Raw genomic sequence first — 21,717 nt, forward strand, 5'->3', positions numbered from 1 at the left:
GACTCGAGACACGGGCGTTTCTTCCCAACTCATAGTCAACCGGAATGACGTGGGGTCAAGAACGCTTCCGAGGCCGCATTGCTCAGGGTTCGGGAGACGACCACAGTGCCACAGGCGACCCGCTCGCAAGCAGCCACCCCCTGGGGGAGCCCCAGCACGCGGGAGAACGGGCCCCTCCGGCTGCTGAACCCAGGCTCGCGCCCCGGCTGGCGTGGCCGCCCGACGCGGGCCTCTCCCGGCCAGAGTCCTTGGAGGACAATGAGTCAGTTTCAGGAAACAGTTAATAACCGTCTTCCTCCGGCTCGATTGTTCTAACCTCTTTGAGGGCCGGCTCTTCGGGGGGCCAGGGAGAACTGTACAAGCTTCCTGGCGGGGAAGCTGAGACAGGCGCTGGGCGAGTCCCACGGGAAGGTTGTCAGAAAAAATAGATGTGACACAATAAATGCAGGATGTTCCCCAGGGTCTTAATCTCTTCCTTCTGAAAATCTCAACGATTCTGCCGCCTGTGCTGTTGTGAGGAGAGTGTGTATGTGTGTGTGCGCGCGTGTGTGCATGTGTCTGTGTGTGTGTGTGTGAATCCACTCCAGCAAGAGGACTCACCCAAAAACTGGGATCCAAACGGGCCCAATCTCAAACTCACCCGCTGCGGGCTCTCTGCTAGCTCTCCCCAGGCCTGTCTGCCCTGGGTGTGCGCTGGGAGGGACTCAGGCACCAGGGAAGCTCGGGGGGACACTGGCAGAGGTGGGAGGGTCCCCCGTGCTGGAGGGCCCGGGGCTGACCCCCCACTGGCGGGCAAGTACAATTCGTCTGCCCTGGAACTCGCCCTGGGTCTTCCCGGCTGGCCAGCTTTCTGCGGGACCAACTCTGTCTCGGGGGCTCAGGCAGGACCATCCCGGAGGGGGTGTGAGGGGAAGTGAGGCGCAAGATCTAAGAGGCTTGTGGGAAAACCATGCTCTCCCGAGAGGGGACATCAAAACACACCCTGTGGAAACTGGCATGGAAGAAATCTACCTTTTGGGGGCCGGGGAGGTGGCCCAGAGGGTCGGAGGACGTGCTCTGCCTCTGGGCGTCCTGGGCCTGATCTCTGGCCACACACCGTCGCCCGGGCACCACCAGGAGTGACTGCCAAGCACTGAACCCGCCTCTGGGTGCGGCCACAGGGCATCTTCAAGAACCTACCTACGGGGGCCAGAGCCAAAGCACCGCTGGCCTTGCGTGCGGCTGACCTGGGTTTGACCCCTAGAGCTCACCAGGAGTGATCGCTGAGCACAGAGCCAGGAGTAAGCCCTGAGCGCCGCCCCAACACCCCCCTCCATCTCTCTCCCCCCACCTAACGGTATAGTTACTGTCTGAAGCCATCCAAGGGCCGCGGCGTGGGGGCCGCAGCTAAGAGAAGAGAACCGCAGACAGAGGACTCTCTCCTCGGAGCCGCAGCCCTCCCGGGCCGCCCCACGGATTCTTGGTGCAGGAAGTGGACTGCGTGGGCAGGGGGAGGCGGCGCTGGAGGCCGAGCAGCCAGAGGGGCTACAGATAGACCAGGTACTCTGGATCCCGGGGTCGGGGAGCAGGGCGGGGAGCGGGGCGGGGAGCGGGCTCCGGCCACGTGTCTGTCTCCGTTGGGAGCACCTCAGATCCGGGCACCAGGGGAGGCCGGAGTAAGCGGGCGTGTCCGACGCCAGCGAGGGGGAGGGGCAGCTGGCATGGCCAGATGACTCCTGAGCGGAACAAGTGAGCCCCAGGGGCTTCGAGCTCGCCGGGGGGAGGTGCGCTGAGGGTCTACACTGCTGCCATCTCGAGCCGGCTCAGGACTCACGGGCTGACAGGGTCTGTGTCTCGTCCACGGCAGCTGGCATGGTGGTCCCTGGGCTCAGGGGCCACAGAGCTGACAGGCGCGGCAGGCCGGGCCATCAGGGTCTGTGCGAGCACTCGGAGACGTCAGTGCAGGGAAGGACTCGCCCGGGGGGGGGGGGGTTTCCCAGGGGCGCCCTCACCGTGTGCAATGACGAACCATGGACGGCCCGGTCCCCCACTCTCTGCTCCATCAAGACACACCAGGCAGGGCCGGAGGGGTAGCACAGCGGGGAGGGCCTTTGCTGTGCACGCGGCTGACCCGGGTTCGATCCCCAGCATCCCATATGGTTCCCTAAGCACTGCCAGGAGTAATTGCTGAGTGCAGAGCCAGGAGCAATCCCTGAGCATCGCTGGGTGTGATCCTCCACCCGAAAAAAAAGGCAAAAAAAAAAAAAAAGACTCACCATGCAGACCAGGGGCCAGGGAGAGACTCTGGGGCTTAGTGCTCATGCCTTGCTTGTGGCTAATCTTTATTCGATTCGTGGCATTCCGTGATCCCCCTTAGAACCACAAGGTATATGTAAGAGGCCCCAAGCACCGCCAGGGTGGGTGGCCTGGACAATCCCCCACAGCCAATATCCCCAGGTCCTCACAGTGAACTGCCAGACCCCCAGATCATAGGGAACTCCCCCACGTCCCCTCAACCTGCCAACACACCCCAAAAACAAAACAATAGGAACAAGAGAAATAAAAGGCAGCAGAAACAGATCCTCTGATGACAAACACAATTGCAATGAACATGCTTAAAAAAAAAATCCCCCAAACCCAAACACCCAACAACAGAATTTCAGCACATTGGAACTCCCCCTAACTCCCATGCCCTCCCTCCTCGAAAAACAAATATGCAATTTCTAGAATTGAAAATAGACAATAACTGAAATTCAGAATTCAACAAGCGGCCTTAGGGCAGACTTAACACGTCAGAAAAAGAAAGGTAAGCTAACAGGACGTTTAATAGAAAAAAAAATTCAGGATGCAACATGGAAATGAAAAAAAAAAAGTGTGGAGAAACAGAACAAAAGAGCACACAGACATATGAGAAACAGGCGTGCGTGTAATGGGACCCGAGAGGAGAAACGCTAACACTGGGCAGCTTCATGGGAGGAGAAGCTGGTAGTGGAATTTCCTTTTTTGGGGGGTGCGGGGGGGGCGTTGAGGCAAACCCAGAGGCGCTCGGGGCTTACTCCTGGCTCTGCACTCAGGGATCACTCCTGTTAGGCCCAGGGGAGCAGATGGGATGCTGAGGATCGAACCCAGGTGAGCAGCGTGGAAAGCAAGCGCCCGACCTGCTGCACTGGCTCTCTGGCCCGATCTGAGATATTTCTAAAATTAAGGAAATGACATCAGACCCCAAAACATGAACCCCGAGAAGGAAAAAAAAGCAATAAAATTCCGTAACGACTCACAGTAAAACTGCTACAACAGTCCAACCAATCACGAGGAGAAAAAAAAAAAAAGAATTTAAAACCAGACAAACAAATCGCCAAGAAATAGATGACCAAAGGTCGACGCTGGCAGTTTTTATCAAACCAGAACGTGAAGACCTGAAGGGCTCGTCCCAGTCTTCAGAAGTGAAGGTTATTTCCAGACCATCGAAAGCAGAATTTTCTCTCAGCAAAGATCCAGGTAACATAATGGCAGAGAGACTGAGTTAGAAAGTGGCCACAGAGGGGCTGGAATGACAGTGCAGCGGGGAGGGCGCCTGCCTTGCAGGCAGCCCACCCGGGTTTGATCCCCGGCATCCCATTTGGTCCCCGGAACACCAACAGGAGTGGCTCCTGAGCACAGAGCCAGGAGCAACCTCTGAATACCGCCCGGTACGGACCCAAAACCAGAAGAAGAAAGAAAAAGAGAGAAACCACCAAATGCGTCAGGAATAACACAGGAAAAGAAACCATCAAAGCATCAGGAATAACACAGGAACTGTGACCAAGGCCATCCCCCTCGTCCAACGCAGACACTTCCTGGGTGACACCAAGGGTTTCCCAAAGCGAACTGCATTCTGGACCCAAAGTGACGCTGTTTAGTTTCTCGAACCCCAGCAGAACAAGGCTTGAAAGCCATTACAGAATGGCGAGTGGAAATTTCAGTACAAGCAATGCAATCTGAAGCGATTCGAGACAAAGAAGAAATCAGATGCTCGTGAGGAAAATTCTTTAACAGAAATAAACACGGAAACACGCTGTACTGAAACGGAGAGAAGTAGGGAGAGCCACGTTGACAGGGCCCCGACCTGCTTTACCTTTGGAAAGAGCCCAGGAGAGGCAAGGTCGCTGAAGCGGTCACCTCCGCTGCTGCCCGGTTCTTGGACCTTCGTTCCCTTCTCTCTCGCCTCACTCAAGACCCCCCTCCGGGCCCACCGGCCTTCTCTCCATCCCTTGATTGCTCTACCCGTCTTCCTCCCCGGGGGCCTCAGTTGGAAACGCTCCTTCTTCCTCCTGCCTCTACACCTCCGGCAGGACTCGGCTTCTGCCTGGGGCGGGGGCCTCAGACACCTGCCTCTTCATTCCAGCGCATTCTAATTCGCAACTCATTACCGTAATCAATAACTGCGCGGGCAACTGCTTTCTGTGCCATTAATTTTAAGATACTGGTTGTCACTCCTCGGAGGCCGTAAGCTCCTTGTTGGCAGCGGCCGAGACAGCCTTCATTATCTCGCCCGCGCCAAGCGTGGGGGCCTTGGCCAACGGTCAGCACTCGGTGCTGGGCTCATGGAGCCAAGGTGTGGACGGCCGGGCTTCCCGCTCAGGGATCCTGCTGCGTACCGGGACCGGCTCGGGGGCGGCCCCCCTGCCTCGGGGCCAATGCTCCCACCACGAGTCTCGGAGATGCCCGTCAGCGTCCCCTCTACAGCATGGATGCCGCCGCTGCCGCTGCCGCCTCGCTAGTAATACTCGTGTTTACAGACTGATCCGAGAAGCCAGGGTCCCCCCCACCCCCCCGCCCCGATCAGGATTCTCCACTCCCGCCACCGTGCTCCAAGTAAGACCATTTCTAACGCGAAATGACTAGGTTCTACTTCCGTTCCACTTCCCTTAGGAAGAGTGAAAGTCCACGTGTTAAGCCTGTGCTGATGGATGCCAAGCGCCAGCTGGGGAGTGAGCCGCAGGTGGGCCATCAGGCCACGTGCTGCAAAGACCAGCCCCCCCCCAACCCGTCCCCTGGCACCCCCCTCCACGAGCATCACACTCCTCAGAGTGTCAGAGGGCTGTGAAAGGAAGGACCTGGAATTCCAACACGGGGACCATTTTCTCCTGCCCGAACCTACTCCACGCAACCCACCTGCTCCCGCCAGCCGGGCTGCACCCGGGGCCCGTGCTGAGACGGCATCTGTCCCCGCTGCCTTTCCTGGCTCCTCGCGCCACCCCGTCTTTAAGCAGTTTGTCACCTCCCGGCCCTCCGAGCCTCCCTCTGACGTCTCCCGCTCAGGCTGCCAGCGCCAGCTCCTCGCGAGCTGCACTGCGCTGGGCCGGCCCGGGAGGGCAGCCTGGCTGGCTCCAAGAGACCCCGGAGGGCGGAGGAGGGCACTGCCCAGACCCCCCTGGCGCATCCAGGAAGGCCAAGACCGAAAACCCCGAGCTCAGGCATTGCGCCCCCCCAGAACCCTCGCGCCCTTCCTCGTACCTGCCCCTAAGCCAACCGGGGCCGGGCGGGAGCGCAGACACCCCTTCCCGTGGCTGTCCACCCCGGTGCCAGGAGCTGGGCAGTGAGGGAACGGGGGGCTGGCACCCAGGTCGGGTGACCTGAGGAAGGAACCAGTGTCCCCCACAAGCTCAGCCCCTGACAGAACACCGGAGTGTCACAGACACTCAACAGGGCACCGGGCCAAGCAGGCAGACGCGCCCACAGGGAACAGGCCATCTGGAACCTTCCGTAAACGCCACTGGGCAGCAGCACCTGCTCCGTGCTGCCCTGCCCTCTGGACACCAGGCTGGACGTAGCCTCCCCCAGCCCTACCCCCACCTGCCGGGGAGAGCGGGAAGAACTGGGGTCCGCGGGGCCTCGGGAGATGGTTTCTGGGAGGCTGGAGCCCAGGAGGGGGTCACCCCCGGGGGTCTGAGCCGCTTGAGGATCTGGCAGTGGGTCGGGGGGCAGGAGCTCCGAGCCCCTGCGGGAGCGTCTTCACCAAACAGGAGCCCGTTTCGGAAGACGGAGAAACGAGTTTCTTACTTGATCTGGTTCTCCGCTTTCGACACCTCCTCGTGGAACTGCTCTGAGGACAGTTTGTACATCTCGGCGTTCTGCAGGGAGAGAGAGAAGTGTTGAGCGAGGGGCGAGGGCCTTCCAGTGCCCTCCTGGGGCGAGCCCCGTTAGGGACCCACAGACACGCGCGTACTGCCCAGAGCCAAGGCAGAGGAGCGGCTGAACCGGCCACTCAGGGCTGGCAGCTGCAGAATCCCGGGCGGGAGCTGGAAGGGCAGGGACGGAGGGACGGTCCTGGGGCTCGTGACCCCCCTGCCCCCCACCAATGAGCCAAGTCTTGTACATAAAGTTGTACTGGGAGTCAGCTTATACAGCCCCTGGCTGGCTTTCTTGGCCACCAGGAGAAAGGGGGAGTTTCACCGGACTGTAGAGTCTGCAACGCCGGAAACGTTTGCTCCCTCTCAAATGCAAAGGCGCTGAGGAGCTGGAGAGGGAATATCGATGGGGAGGTGCTGGTCCTGCACGCAGCCATCCCGGGTTTGGTTCTTGGCAGGTACCACCCGGGGTGCCCCAGAACCACCAGGAGGGACTCCCGAGCACAGAGCCAGGAGTAAGCCCGGAGTACTCCCAGCTGTGGCCCAAGAGAGTAAGGGGCTGGAGTGATAGTTCAGTGGGGAGGGCGTCTGCCTTGTACCTGGCCTACCCAGGTTCGATCCCTGGCATCCCATACGGTCCCTTGAGCACCGCCAGGAGTGATTCCTGAGCATTGCTGGGGGTGACCCCCAGAGCCAATCAATACATAAAAGAAAGCTTGAAAAAATGAGAATGAAAGTAGGCGGCCAGCGGGGTGAGGCACTTGCACACTCTGGCCTGGGCCCCCCCGCCCCGGTGCCCTAGCAGGCGTGGTCTCGGGGCAAAGGGCCAGGAGTAAGCCCCGGGCACTGCCAAGCGAACCAAACCCACAAACACACAAAGTGCCGGGTGAGTCCTGATCCCACCCAACCTTCATTTTAAATTGGGAGATTCCGGCCCAGATGGGCGGAGAGACTGGTCGGGAGTCACAGTCACACGCTGCCCCGGGTGTCCCAGCCCAGGGGCCCGCCTCAGTCTCGGCCCTTCCCGGGCAGCTGGGTCCGGGTCTGCGCCTGCAGGGCACTGACCGCGCCGTGGCTTCGCAGCTGGCACCCGCGGGCAGGGCTCTTGGGACAAACCAGGGGCTTCCTGAGCCTCCTCCTCCGGCCGTCAGACGGGACCAGCCCCGCCGGGGCAGGAGTTTTCGGGGGCCCTGTCCATGCCGCACCGTGGCCACGGTGCTGGGACAGCTGCGGCCGGCACTCGGGTCCAGACCTCAGTCTGGTCCCTTTCCTGGTCATGACTCAGGCCCGTCGGTGGCGGCAGAAGTGCCAAGTCGCCTTCTTGCAGGGCCGTCTCCCTGGCCCCCCGCTGCCCCCAGCACCCCCTGGACGCCCCTTCAGGACTGGGGTGCTGTGGGCGGACGGGCCCCGGGGCCTCTACTGGGTGGGAGCCTCCCCGCCACCGGCAGCCGGGTGGGGGGGAGGGGCGCCCGGGGGCACCGCCTGCCTGAGGCCAGGGAGATTCGCCACAGGACGTGCCCACAGGCCAAGAGCTGGCCACGCTGACCCGCTTCACCTTCCTCTCTGGGCTCTGGGCGTGACTCAGAGGAATTCCCCTTCCTGCGGTGTTCCACCCACGCCCCGGGCCCAGGCCCGGAGGCCCCCTCCGTGACGCCCCCCCACCCCTCCACCCCCCACCCCCGTGTCTGGGCTGTGCCGGGGAGTGCGAGTGGGTTTCCCGGACTCTCCGGGTGGGCTCTGGGGCCACCCCCTCCTCAAGGGACTTCTAGAAGGTGGGCCTGCGGGGAGCCAAGGTTCACCCCGAGAGCAAGTCTGCGCCCTGGACGCCCCGGGGCTCACGTCTGAGTCCTGGCTCGGGCCAGGGGGACACTCTGGGGGCCAGCTGGTTCTTCCCCAAACAACCACGTCTCTGCAGAGGCAAAGGCACAAGGGGCTGGGGGTGGGGTGGGGTGGGGGGAGCATGCGGCCAGGGCTGCCCCGCTCCCCGCGGGCACCGCTCTTCCTTGGCATCGGTACTTGGGCCCAGACGGGAGGGGTGCTCCCAAGGGGACGCGCTAGAGGCCAAACTCCAGGGTGAAAGGTGACACTCGCTCTCCATAAGCTGAGCTGTGCAGGGTGGCCCACGAGAGGGAGAGAGGCCCCGGGAGTAGGGGGGAAGCTGGGGCCCGGCAGGCAGTGGGGCCAACACACCCTGTGACCCCGTACGAGGGGGCAGAAGTGGGGGTCTGTCGGCCAAAGGCACATCCTGGCTGCACGTGGGTAATGGCAGAACATAGGGGGGTGGGCCGGGCGGGAGTGGGGGGTATCAGGACCCCCGCCTGGCACACATGGCCGGGCCCCAAAGGAGTCCGGGTGCCTGAACCCCACGGCCCGTGAGCACCCCACGCCGGGGGCGGGGGGGCAGGGACTGGTATCTCATTTTCGGGTCTGGGCATCGCCCCCCCACTCTCCGCCCCCCACCTGTGATGCCGGCACGGCGGCAGGCACCCGGCCCGCTCTCCATTAATTAAACCTGCCATTAAAAATTAAATAACGCGAAGAAGAAGGTGTGAGTGTTATCTCTCCGGGTTTCAAAAGTCACAGTGTTTCTTCAATTACTTCCTGAGCAGTTTTCATATTTCATACCAGCTGATTTCTCCAAGGGCCTGGATTTGCGAGATCAAAAGCGAAGGGGAGGGCGGGTGGGGGTGGGGTGGGGGGCTGTGTCGTGGGGAGAGGAGGCTGGGAGGGGCGGGCTGGAAGCATGTCCCCCCCTGCGGAGCGCGGGGGGGGGTGAGGTGTGGGAGTGCAGGGGTGCAGGAAGACGGGGCGGGGGCTCGCCCACCCAGGGCGCCCAGAGGAACGAGTAAGCCCCCGAAGGGCACCCCGTATCTGAGTGTGGGCCGCCCCTGCGGTGCTGAGGTCCAGCAGGAAAGGCCAAGGGAAGGTCCCGTCTCCTCCAATCGCCAGTCCGGGGCCAGACCCCGCATGGCGGCCTCAGCTCTTGCACGGGCAGCGTCGAGGGAGCCAGCGAGATCATGCGTGGAAATGCTGAGAGCGGGGCCTGGCGCGGAGGAAACGCTTAATAAATGTTTGAAGAGCTTAACGCCAGAGCACACGTGAGCCAACAGATGTATCTGCAAGCGCGGTCGGGCGAGCGGGAGCGGAGCGGGCAGGTGGGGGCGGGGAGGGCTCTGGAGGCCTCGAGGAGCACAGGGGCCATGGCTGTGTCCTTCGCTTCCGGTGGGACCCCAGGAGCCCGGCACCCAGCCGGCCCCCTGCTGCATTCGAGTCAGGCTCGGCGATGCCGGAAAGATCTGGAAACAGGGCCGGCACACACTGCCCGCCTGCGTCCTGGAAGCTGGCCCCTCTCTCTGGGTCCCGCCTCGCTCCAGGGCCCTGGCCCGGGGTGCTGTTGCTCTGTCACCCCCGACACCGCCTAAGTGGCTGTCACCTGCTGGGCAGCGACGGGACCATCAGGCTGGCCACTCTGGGCAGGCGGGTGGCTGTGCTGCGGCCGCCTGGGCCCCACCGAGGCGTAGCCGACTCACTGACGGAGGGGGCCCGGGCTCGGCGAAGGTGACATGCCCCGCCCTGGAAGCAGGGAGGGGCTCCAGCTGGGGGCGTGCGTGTCCTGGCTGTGGATGCGGGTTCGGCTGGGCTCCTGCATTCCAGTCCCTGCTAGGGTGGGGGGCTGGGGTCTGCTCCTCTCTCCTTACAAGGGAATGAAAAATATGGGCCATGGGCATCTCCATGCATGTGGACACACACACACACACACACACACACACACACACACAATCACGCAATCACCACGGAGCACCAGATAACCATGCAAAGCTGCATTAATTATAACCATGGAGGTTTTTACTTATTTTTTAAAAAATTTACACTGAATACTAAACCCGCTGCTAGACTTCGGGGTGTGAGCTGATCTTCACCCCGACCTCTCCTCTCTGCCCTGCACGGTATTGGCCCCTTGGGCCCCCCTAGTAATAGCCTGGTAGGTCTGCTGGAAAGGTGCAGAGTATGCCCCAGGGCCGCCGTGAGACAGACCGTTCCCACACTCGCCAAGACACGAGGCTGGGTGAGCTCCAGTGGGCAAGCAAAGGCCGGGCGGCCGAAAGTGCAAAGGAGGGATGATTTTTATTTTATTTTTTTTCTGAATAAGGCACTTTATAAGGGCCGGACTCCCGGGCTGGTTCAGTAACAAGGGCAGCGCTGGGTGACATCATGTGGACGCCAGATGCCGAGAGCAGCAAGGAGAGCCGGGGAGGGGTGACCAGGCCACGGTGAAGCCCTGCGAGGCCGGTGGGAAGGGGCCCAAATCCCGGCCGTCACCCAGCCCGGTGGCAGCTGCCTGCAGGCGGGGGCTCCCACATGGGCAGGTCCCGAGGGCTCTCGGCCCTGCTGAAGCCCCCCCTGGGTGGGGAGGACCCCAGGGAGGGGGCAGCATGAGGGTGGACGCCGCTTCTCAGCAGTCCGTCCCCGCTGCAGCTGAGAACAGAGCCTCGCGGAAGCCCCCTCCTCCCGCCTGAGTACCTGGCCCCGGGAACCACAGTAACGTTCCAGCACCCCCAGGAAGACGGGCCCCCCGGACATCGGAGCACATGTCTGAGAGGCCCCGGCCGCCGCTGTGATGCCAGTGGCCTCAGCCATGGTGGAGGCCATGCTGGGCCTGGGTCCCGGCCACTCCACATACCTGACATTCCTGCGGCAGCCGCGCCCGGCCCGGCCCGCCGCCCTGCTGCTGCGGAGAAGGGCCCGAGCGAGGGCAAAGTCTGCCCGAGCTGCCTCCAGCGTGCCCAGGGTCAGCTGTGGGGCTCCCCGGGGGCAGGGCCGGGGAGGGCGGGGGGTGAAGGCCCTGTGCCGAGCAAGAGGGCCGGCAGGCCGTGACGCAGGGAGGAGGGCTGCGGGCAGAGCTGGGGCGCTGCTCTTAAGCGGACCCTGCGGGCCACAGTCTCCAGTTACAGGTGACAGGGCTGGCACCTGGTCCTGTCTCCCACTTCCCCCGCCCCGTGTCCAGCGCGCCTGGGGGGCCCGTGTGGTTCCAGGGGGGCAGACGGCAGCCCCCGGGGGTGGCCAGGGGTTTCCCAAAGCGCTGGCCACGGGCCTGATGAGTGGCCCGGCTTGAGTGACACGGAAGCCTGGGGACCCTGAGGCTCGGCGGGCAGTCCCCTCGCCTGGACGGCCCCGGGTGGGGACCAGCAAGTGGGTGGTGAGAAGGGGCAGTTTGAGGGGTGGGGGGGGAGCGCTTAGAGGCTGCCTCGCTCCCGAGTCCCCTGGGGTAAGCAGTTGGAGAAGCCCCGGGAGACTCGCTCCACAGTGCTCGAGTGCGGGCTCTGTCCACGTGCTCGGGGCCGTCCCGTCTGCCAGGGTCGCAGCGACCGCACCTGAGCGCAGGCCAGAGTCCTACCCAGACCGGGCTGGGGTGTGAGCCACACACACACACACACACACACACACACACACACACACACACACACACACACACACACACGCTTCCTGCCGTCGGAACCAGGGTCGTCCTCGAGGCTTTCTGGAGGCCGAGTGGAAAAGCCCCTCCTTCGTTCCCGCTGCTTCCGGTGTAACAACTTAACACACACTCACCCCAACGAGTGAGAGGTGGGGGGCTCTTCGGAGCGATTCATCTCCGAGACCGTCAGGACGGGTTTTGCTGGGCAGCAGGAAACGAGACTCAGAGTGGCCGGAATAACGCGAGGGAGCCTGGCTCGGAGCTGGGAGGGCCGAGGGCGCTGGCAGCAGGAATCGAGTGGCTGAACCACGTCACGCAAACCCCAGGTCCCTCTGTCACCGGCCCCCAGACCCCGCTCTGCCTTCCCTCCTCCAACCTCGCCCCACGCCGGGCCCTCTGCACAGCTGCCGCGGGTAGCCAGCACTTCCGCACCACGTGGCAGGGCCAGGAGGGGCCCTCCCGGTCCACGTCGGGGGGCTCTCTCAGCCCCCGGAAATGGCGTGGGGTGGGGGGTTGGATAGGGCAAGACCGTGAGCTCCCTGCAGCCCAGGGAACCCCCTTTTTCTCCAGGGCCCCCCGCTCCCGAGGCCTGCGGCCCACTAGGGACCAGCCCAGACGCGGCCCAGGGCTCGGCTCCCTCGGGAACGCCTGGAGTCCAGGGACAGGCCGGGGCGCGCTGGGCCTGGTGAGGGGAAAGAGCGCGGGTCCTGGGGGCCCAGCCCTGGCCGTGAGCACTTCCCCACTCACCGGGCGCCTCTGCCGGCTGGCCCGGCGCCAGGGACGGGCAGATCCGATGAGCCCGAGACACGCAGCTCTGAAACGCCAGGATCAGGCGGGAAGGGTGCTGGGGGCTGGGTGACTCTGCTCCTGGCCTCGCTCCCACACGCGACCTTTCACACAGCAACCTGATCCCCTCCCGTGAGCCGCCCTGGACCGCCTGATCGGAAGCTGCTCAGGGACCTGCCCCTTAGGGGGCCCCCCAGGAGATAGGGTCTGCCGAACCCCTGGGGTGTAATCTGAACCCTGAGCATGGGGTTGACTCGTCCCGCCTGCACGCACACCTGCCTCGGCCCTAAGCCCGTCCGAGACGCCCCTTCCCACCTCCGAGGCCAGCGCTGAGGGAAGGCGCTCGGGATGTGAAGGAACCGCTCAGCAGGCAGCGGCCCGGCGGCCGTGACACAGCCACCCGCCACCCGACATGCCCGGGCATGCAGCTGCTCTGGCTAGCTCTCCACTCACGGGGCCCCCTCACGGCGACCCTGCCCCTGACTTCTCAGGAACTGACGGGGTGGGGGAGTGGGGGGGGTCTCCCCACGGCTCAGCAGGGAGTGACGGGACTCAAGGGGCCGCTTCCTCCTCCGCACCATCAGCGACTCTCGCTGCCTTTTCTTGTAAAAAGTATGGTCAGCCTAGAGGGGATGTGAGGTAGTATTGCGTGTGTGTGTGTGTGTGTGTGTTGTGTGTGAATGTATGCATATGTGCGTGTGTGGTGTTAAGGGGGGCGGGACATACAGTGCTATGCGTATGTGTACATGTGTGTGCTCACATGTATGGGGTTAAAAGGGAGGGATGTGCAGTGCTATGCATGTGTGTGTGCGTATGCTCATGCATGTGGTGCTGGGAGGAGGAATATATGGTGCTCTGTGTGTACGTATGTGCACATGTGTGTGGTGCTGGGGGGAGGAATGTGCAGTGCTATGTGTGTGTATACATGTGCATGTGTCTGTGTGTGCATGCGTGTGCTCACATATGTGGTGCTGGGGGGAGGAATGTGTGGTGCCGTGTGTGTGTGTGCATGTGTCTGCATGCGAGCGTGTATGCTCACTGTGTGTTGCAGAGGGAGGAATGTGCTGTGTCCTGTGTGTGTGTGCATGCGTGCATGTGTGTGTGTATGCATGTATGCATGTGCTCACGTGTATGGTGCATGGGGGAGGAATGTGCAGTGCTCTGTGTGTGTGAGTGTGCACACACGTGTGTGGAGCTGAGGAGGGGGCTGTGCGATGCTGGGAATCAAACCCGGGCCCTCACCCCTACCAGCCCCACCCCATCAGCCCCTGGGGCGCACGCCCGGCCCCTTGCCGGGGCCTGCTGGCCACGTGGGAACGGTCTATGCTGATTCAAGTCCCTTAAAACACTCGGGCTGCTTGTCTCTGTTTATGAGCTGAAACCATTTCTCCTATTTCCTTTGAACTCCGTCCAGTCAGAGTCTTCAGCGCCGCCCCCGGCCGCAGTCACTCCCCCTCACCCCGCTGGAGGCAGCGTCCGTAGTTCCGCTCCAGAAACGCAGTGAAGCCTTCCCTTCAGCTGGGCCCCGACGCACCCCACCCCCCACCTCGGTCTGCGTGGCCTCAGCCCTGCACCCCGACACCTGTGGGCTTCCGTAGCCCAGACTCGGTCCTCGGCTAATGGCCACACCCAGCTCCTGCCGCCTGCAGGGGTGGCAGCCACGTCTCCCAGCAGCGGAGAAGGCAGCCTCAGCCCGCCTCCAGCCTCTCGAGCCCAGTTGCAGCACAGAACATTCTAGAAGCCAAGCAATGCTAGCACACCTGTGAGCATAGCTGTGCCCTGGTCTGTGCTATCCCGGGCTGTAGCACGGAACATTCTAGAAGCCGAGCAATGCTTGCACACCTGCAAACGTGGCTGCACCCTGGTCCGTGCCATCCCAGTCTGGAGCATGGAACTTTCTAGAAGCCGAGCAATGCTTGTACACCTGCGAGCGTGGCTGCGCCCTGGTCCATGCCATCCCAGTCTGGAGCATGGAACTTTCTAGAAGCCGAGCAATGCTTGCATACCTGCGAGCGTGGCTGTGCCCTGGTCCGTGCCATCCCAGGCTGGAGCACCCCTGCACCCCAAGGGCCCCCTGCTTCACCCTCTCAGAGGTTCCAGTCTCCTTCCCTGGGCGGCAGCTGCTGGGCCCCCCCCTCACTCCCCCCAGCCCACTGGCAGCTCTCTCCGGGGCCCGGGGACTGGACGCGCAGGGTCCTGTTCCGAGGGGAAGGGAGAGGCGGGCTGGGGGTGCAGGAAACCCCCCTCCCGGCATTCGGGGGGCACAGGACAGGGGGCAGCAGGTCTCTGGGAGCTGAGGGGCGCAGGCCCAGCTGGTGTCTCCTGGGGTGGGACCCCTGGCCGTCAGCGTCTGTGCCTGAGGATGCAGGATAGGCCTGGCCCTGCTCTGGGCCCCAGCTCTGCGGTGGGGACAGGGGGCCAGCAAGGTGACCGCCGTGTCCCTGGAGGGAACCAAGCAGCAGGGGTGGGCGGCTGAGGCGGAGCGGGCGGCCACGGGGAGCAGGGGCACGCGTGTCCCGCGGGCCCCCGGGCTCAGAGGCTCACCCAGGCCCGAGACAACACTCAGGCAGTGGGATCAAAGTGGGGTCAAAGGCCAGAGGGGGCTAGGGATCCCGCTCAACTGGGGACCAGCCCCCCAGCCCACGACTGGGGCCCAGAAATACCTCTGGTACCCCGCCCCCCTAGTCATAGACCTGGGGGGCGGCCGCCATGGCAGGGCTCCCGCAGTAGCCACTACGCACCCCTGCATCACCCCAGAGGCAAGGAGGAGCGGGCGGGGGGAGGCCGGCAGACAGGGCCCGGCCCCTGTGCTCCAACAATCTGGGGAGAAAAGGCCTCTGGGGGGAGCTGCCCGCGGGGGCTGCCGGGAGAGCCCAGTGCAGGGATGGGGGCAGGAGGGGCCCCAGGGCTGGGGAAGCCCCTGGACTCTGCCGGGCTGGCTGCGCTGCAGGGGTGAGGCCCGGCTGGGGTGGCACGCCCTCCCGCCCGGATGCCCACGGCCCTCGTACCCCCTCGGCAGCATGTGCTGGCCAGCCCGGGGAAGAGCAGCCCCTGCCCGAGCCCTGGCAGGAGGCGGAAGCCCGAGGCCCGGCAGCCAGGAGGCACGTGTCCACCTGGAAGGTCAGGGAGAAGGACCGTGGCCAAGAGGGCCCTGGCCAGGGGGCTCCTGCCACGCTCGCCGCGGCCTCTGGCACCTCCCGGCTCCTGCCCCGGGCCCGCGTGCAGAGGAGCCGGCAACCCCCCCAGGTGGTCCTGGGGTGCAGCACCAGGGTGGGGGGAGGGGTGGAGCAGGGGAGGAGGCGCGAGGGTGGGTGGGGGGGTCGAGGTGAGTCTGAACCCTGGGAGAGAAACTCGGGAGGCCACGGGCAGCAGGGTCAGGACTGGGGCGGCGCAGGGAGCACCCCCGGGAGACGCTCCCTGCCGTGCAGTGACGCCTGGCCCGATCCAACAGGCCAGCAGGCGCCCCACGGTGTGGTGGGGGGAGGGGGCCCCAGGGGGAGCCTGAAGTTGTCTGAGGCAGGGAGAGATAAAATTGCTTTGAAATTGCCTGTTTTATCTTAAAAAGTAACTTGAACTTTCCCCACTTTTCCATAATATCAGTGTTTGCTTTAATACAAAAATAGCGCGTAATCCCCGAAGCTTCATGTAAAATTGATGGTCCAGGAAGATCTGCCCTTTGCGTCTCCGCTCCCGCCTCCCTCCGAGAAGGGAGGGGGGTCACCCCAGGTGGGGGTCACGCCGCCAGGACACGCCCCCCTCCCTGACCACCAGCTGGTCTCCCCTCGCATGCCCCGAGGAGGCCGATGGGCTCACAGCACACAGCACGGGCCTGTCAGGCTCCTCATCGCCTCCCCACAGGCGCCTGTCACGGGGGGGCCCTGCGCACTCGGGGCCAGTGGGGGGCGGCCAAGATAGCCCAGGGCCAAGGTGGAGACCGAGGGAGACGCAGCATTTGCCTCGGCTCAGACAAGAACCACAGAAGCAGGGCTGGAGTGATAACACAGAGGGGAGGGCGTTTGCCTTGCACGCGGCTGACCCGGGTTCAATTCCCAGCATCCCATAGGGTCCCCCGAGCACCGCCAGGAGTAATTCCTGAGTGCAGAGCCAGGAGTAACCCCTGGGCATCGCCGAGTGTGACCCAAAAAGCCAAAAAAAAAAAAACCCAACCCACAGAAGGAAACCCTGGCGGGGGGCAGGAGGGGACCAACACAGGGACAGGTGCCTCTCTGAGACTTAGGGCGCGCAAGGCCCCTTGGGGGCTCAAGGCACTCACTGCTGCTCTCCGCTGGCGGGTGAAGGTGGGGCGGGGGGCGGCAGGACTGTTCCATCACCCCTGCTCAGGGGCTGGAGCAATAGTACAGCAGGGAGGGCGTTTGCCTTGCACGCGGCTGACCCAGGTTCGATTCCCACATCCCATATGGTCCCCTGAGCACTGTCAGGAGTGATTCCTGAGTGCAGAGCCAGGAGTCAGCCCTGAGCATCACTGGGTGGGACCCAAAAAGCTAAAAAAGGAAAAAAAAAATTCATCACCCCCGCTCAGATCTCCGGCCGGGTCCCCGTCACTCGCTCACTGCACCCTCCGGCAAATCACCGCCAAACCCACCCAGGTCCCGGCGGCAGGGGCCAGTTAGATCTCGATGATCTGGAGGCCCTTTCCGGCTTGAGGAATCCGTGATCTTTAGCTACGTGGCTGTTAACCAGAACGAGAGGCGCTTCTGTACGCCAGTGGGGCGAGGACGCCGAGACGTATTATTAAAGCGAGGGGGCGGGGGAGAAGCGGCACCAAACAATCCAGCGCGATTCCACGCGGGAGAAACGACGCCTGGGGATGCAGTGACCTCGCCGAGAGGCCCCGCGAGAAAGAACTGAAAGCAGCCACCCTCTCTCAGGGTGAGGGGGCGCGGGGTCTCCAGCCGGCCCGGCCCCCCACCGGGCCTTGGGGCTCTGTGTCCAAACCCAAACCCTGGCCAGGCCCCCACTGTGAGGGTCCCCTCAGCCTCGGCACCCCCAGACTAACCAGCCCCTCTGGGCAGGGGCTTGCAGGGGTCACGGCGAGCCCCAGGGGCCAGGGGTCTGGGTGGCCCCTGCGGCCCTCGCGTCTCCTCTGCATCCCCATATCTGGGGCCTTGGGGCATGACCCGCACCCCTCAATCTGGGCCCCGGGGCATGCCCCCAGGCCCCTATATCTGGCCTTGGGGCATGCCTTGCACCCCTCTATCTGGGCCCCGGGGCATGTGCCCATGCCCCTATATCTGGCTTCCAGGCACCTAGTTGGGGTGGGGGTGGGGCCGGGGGACGGGATGACCCAGACACAGGCAGCACTGGGGAGTCCCCAGCCCCCGGCCCCCTGCCCAGTGTCTGTCCCCAGACAGCACCTGCACCCGCGTCACTGCTCTTCCCAGCAGGAGCAAGGACCCCGGGGCTCCCAGCGTCCCTGTCCCCAGGCCCAGGCCCCAGAGGTGACACAGCGGCTCCAGACCCCCGAGGGCTTCCCAAGGTGGAGACCGGGAGGAGCTCCTGGGGCCTGGGGGTCTCGGAGTGGGGGGCGGGTGGAGGAAGACGCGGGAATCCAGCTGAGCGCTGTTCAAAGCCCCGGGATCACTCAATGAAACACGGTCAGCGGAAGGAGTTCGGGCCCCGGAGCCGGGGGGAGGGAAACCGCCCCCATGGGGACTGCTCTCCCCCCAGCACCGACAGACCCACAACAGACAGCGCAGCCGGGCAGCCCGTCCATCCGGCCGTGGCCAGCCTCACGCCGGGAAGCGCAGAGCCCGGGCTGGCCTAGCAGCTGACGGACTCCCCAGGCTGGACGTGCAGGGCCAGCGCCACAGCGCAGGGCAGCCCCCACGGTCACGCGCCACAGAGAGAGGAGGGGCAGGGCGAGGCGGGGCGGGCAGGGGTGCTCAGCAGGGCCCTGCGGCGGGGAGGCCCTTCTGGACGGCGGCGAAGGCTGGACCCCACGACTCCTCGACCCCCACAGACAGACCGTCATGTGGCTGCGCCCTCGGGGGTCCTGCACCGGGTCTGACTGGCTGCTCCCCGGGTCATGCCCCTCACCTGCAGCACAACAGGGGTCACGAAGGGGCTTCAGGAAACTGCAGACGGACCCTGGGAGGGAGCCGAGGGACCGGGCCTGGAGGGTCCCCTCCCTTGGGGCCGCTACAGCCCCCACTCACGTTCCCAGCCCCCCTCCACCCCCCGCCCGGCAACTCAGGACAAGTCTGACCCCACTCCTGCTCCCCTAACCCACCCCAGAGACCCACCAGCGGGCGGGGGACACGGTCAGCCTAGAGACCCTCCCGCACTGAGTCCCTGCCACTAACCCAGAGGCTCCAGACTGCCCTTCCAGAATATTCCAGAGCCTTCTCTGATGAGCACAGCCATCCTCCCAATGCACAGCCGCGTTGGTCCGAGCACTGAGGTCCCTTCCCTCCCTTCCAGAAACATCCATGCTCCTCCCCTCCAGGGCACCCCCTCCTGCTGGTCTCCTGGCCGCTCTCTGCTTGAGGGGTCCCAGCTCATGTCTGCCCCCTAGAAACTCTCCCCGGCCCCAGGACTGTGACCTCAGCCCTGCCGAAGGCCCCTTCACCCAGGGCCGTTCCTGGGGGAAGCGGCTCTGTCCCAGCTGAGCTGGCCGATGGAACTGGACTGAGGCGCCCTGGGCACGCCCCAGGTGTCCAGGGGTGGAGCAGCTGCCGTGATCGCCCCCCCCCCCACAGCCCCCGCTGGCCCAACGGCACCTATTTCAGACATGCCCCTGGAGCTGGGGCCACCCTGGGTCTCTGTTTTCCCATCCCAGCCTCCGGCAGCACCCCGCAGAGGGGGTACCACTCCCGAGGGAGCGGGCTGGAGCCCAGAACTGGGCCAGCTGGGAGCCACTTCCCCCAGGCGACTTGGGGCACCCAGGGGTGCCCAGGAGTGACCGGTCCCAGTCAGGAGCACGCACTCGGAGCTCAGCCAGAGTGAGAGCACAGTCCGAGCACTCTGTCCCAGCACACTTGGAGCTGGAGGGCCCCGATCCCTCTCCCCACAGTGCAGCCGCTGGCGGGAGCCGACGGCCCCCTGCCCTCAGCCCCCGGCTGCTCTGGGCTCTGGCCCTGCTTCCCTCCGTGGCCTCCAAAGAGCAGAGACAGTCGGGCCTCCGCCGCCACTCCACCCCGAGGAGCCTGGGGAGGCTCCGGGCCCGGGCACATGGGCAGAGCAGGCCAGGGGGCGGGGGCCGGGACTCGGGGGCCATACCGGGATGTGGGGAACTGGCCGACCCACAGGGGACCAGGCCGAGCTGCAGAGACCAGCAAGCAGGAGCTGCCTGGTGACAGTCACCCGAGTCCCTGCTGGCCTTGCCGTCCACAGGCCGCGTGGGAGGGGCCCAGGCTGCTGCCCCCGCAGGGCTTCCTGGGGACCCCGCTGGCGACAGCAGACCGGGGGCCCGATCCTCGCTGGGCTGCGGTAGCCACAGGTCCCTCCCTGACGCCTGGGCGTCCCCGTCCCTCCCTCTGGAGAAGCAGCAGGAAGGTGGCTAGGCAGCGGCAAGCACAGGCCAGGCTGGACACCTGGTGTCCATGGTCCCCGCCAGGGCAGCGGGCAATGCAGGGGCCACAGCCGCCCTCGGGGCTGGGCGTCCTGGCGTGTCAGGGGACAGTGGGGGCAGGGACACCTCCGACTGCCCAGGGACGGGAGCTGTGGCCACACAATTCCGGGAGGTCAAGCCGAGGAACACGGGTGAGCCCAGGACCATGGACAGGTCCCACACCGCAGGCCCAAAGCGGGTCACCGCCGAGTGCCTGGGCCCTTTGGGGTCTCCCACCCTGCCCAGGGGGCTCACCCGAGACCACCTGTCTCGGGGGCTCGTCAGCAGCCCCCGCGCAGACCTCGGGGACACGTCTTGGTCCCTAGCCCAGGCCCCATGCTGGGCGGGCTGGCTTGGCCCCAGCTCCTCCGGGCGGCTGCCCCCGCTCTGTAAGCTGGCGCCTGTCTCCCTGGCCCCGCCTCCTGGGGCAGGGACCCCCTGGCAGGTGGCAGGGCTGAGGTGTGCGGGGCCCACTCGGGTTCGGGGTCCCGAGTCCAGACCGTCTGCATGGGAAGACCATAGCCCCTCTGCTCTCTGGCCCCCCAGAGGTGGGGGGCCCCCGGTGACCTCCCCGTGCTTCTCGCTGGCGTCTCCGGAATGTTCCATCCCCTGTAGAGGTCCCAGCCCGTTCCCACAGGACAGCTGGGCAGGGCTGGAATGGGGGCTCCCGGGGCCTCAGCCAAGGGGGCTCTGGCCAGCACCCCTCTGCCCCAACACTCGCCTCCGGGACCCGGCCCTGCCAGCCCAGCCCGACAGCAAGACCCCCTTGCGGCCTCAGCGGGGGGGTGGGGCAAGAGGCCCCGGCTGCTCTAGGCAGGCCCAGAGGGCCACAAACTTCGGGTGCTGGGGTACGGGGAGCTCCAGGCCCGGGGCGTGCTGAGCTTCTTTCTCATGCACTGGGTCAGGAATCACTGGGAGGGGCCCCTGGTGAGCCCCGCCGGGAGGCCCCCCCCAGGACGCCTAACGCAGGCGGGGGGGGGGCACGGCAGGTCCTGCCCGGAGGCGCCCAGCCCCTTCCTGCCCTGGCACCGGGCACAGTCTCCGTGTCACCGTCACCTCTCCACCCCCCCACTCCGTCAGCAGGGGGACAGGAGGGGCCCTAGGCGCGTGGACTTTGCTGAGATGACCCCTCCCCCCAACCCAGCTGCACAGAGGCAGGGGAGCGGCCGCTGGAGCGGGAGATAAAATTGGGCTCTGACTCAGAGGCGCGGGGAGCCGGGCTGGGGGCGCAGCTGGCGAGTGAGCGCGTGGCGTCAGGATTCTCGCTGAGCGCAGGGGGGGCCCGGCACCCCCAGCACCACGGCGAGGGGGTTCAGAGCACGGGGAGGTTCTGGACCAGAGGCCGGGCGTGTAGGCCCCGCGCCAGCCCGGTGTGGCCCCTTCCCCGGGCCGTGTCCTGGGCCACGGGGAGGCAGGGCAGCGGTCACTCAGGCCAGCCCGGAGCTGCCCACGGACCCTGTCTCTGCCCCGACCCGGGCACTCAGCTGCCCACTGGCACATGACCTGAGGGTCCACGTCCCCGGGCTGTGTGACGCCACCTCAGGCCACTAGAAACCAGACCCAGACCCAGACCCAGACCTGTCCTAAGCCAAAGAGCAACCAGGGCCCTGCAAGGCTGAGGCACGAAGGCACGGGCAGGGGTGTGGCTGGAGGGAAGCCAGGGGTTGACGTGGGCGGGGAGCAAGTGGGACCCTCGGGGGCCTGCCGCCGTGCCAGGCTGACCCTGAGGCAGAGGCGCTGGCCCAGGGAAGAAAGGTGAGGTGCCCTCCGGGAGAGGGCTGAGAATGGGGGCTCCAGGGAGCCCCCCAGTGCCTGAG

At 65.0% G+C, this 21,717-nt stretch overlaps 1 protein-coding gene across 1 annotated transcript in view; it reads right to left on the reverse strand.

Annotated features, from left to right (window-relative positions):
- The window catches only part of CHCHD6 (coiled-coil-helix-coiled-coil-helix domain containing 6), a 194,260-nt gene that overhangs the window by 24,972 nt on the left and 147,571 nt on the right, over nucleotides 1-21,717 (reverse strand). The window contains exon 6 of the mRNA XM_055135794.1: nucleotides 6,022-6,092. Coding sequence (XP_054991769.1) covers nucleotides 6,022-6,092 — 71 coding nt within the window. The remainder of the gene's footprint in view (nucleotides 1-6,021; nucleotides 6,093-21,717) is intronic.

The sequence above is a fragment of the Sorex araneus genome, chromosome 4, assembly GCF_027595985.1.
Source record: "Sorex araneus isolate mSorAra2 chromosome 4, mSorAra2.pri, whole genome shotgun sequence".
NCBI classification, from domain to species: domain Eukaryota; kingdom Metazoa; phylum Chordata; class Mammalia; order Eulipotyphla; family Soricidae; genus Sorex; species Sorex araneus.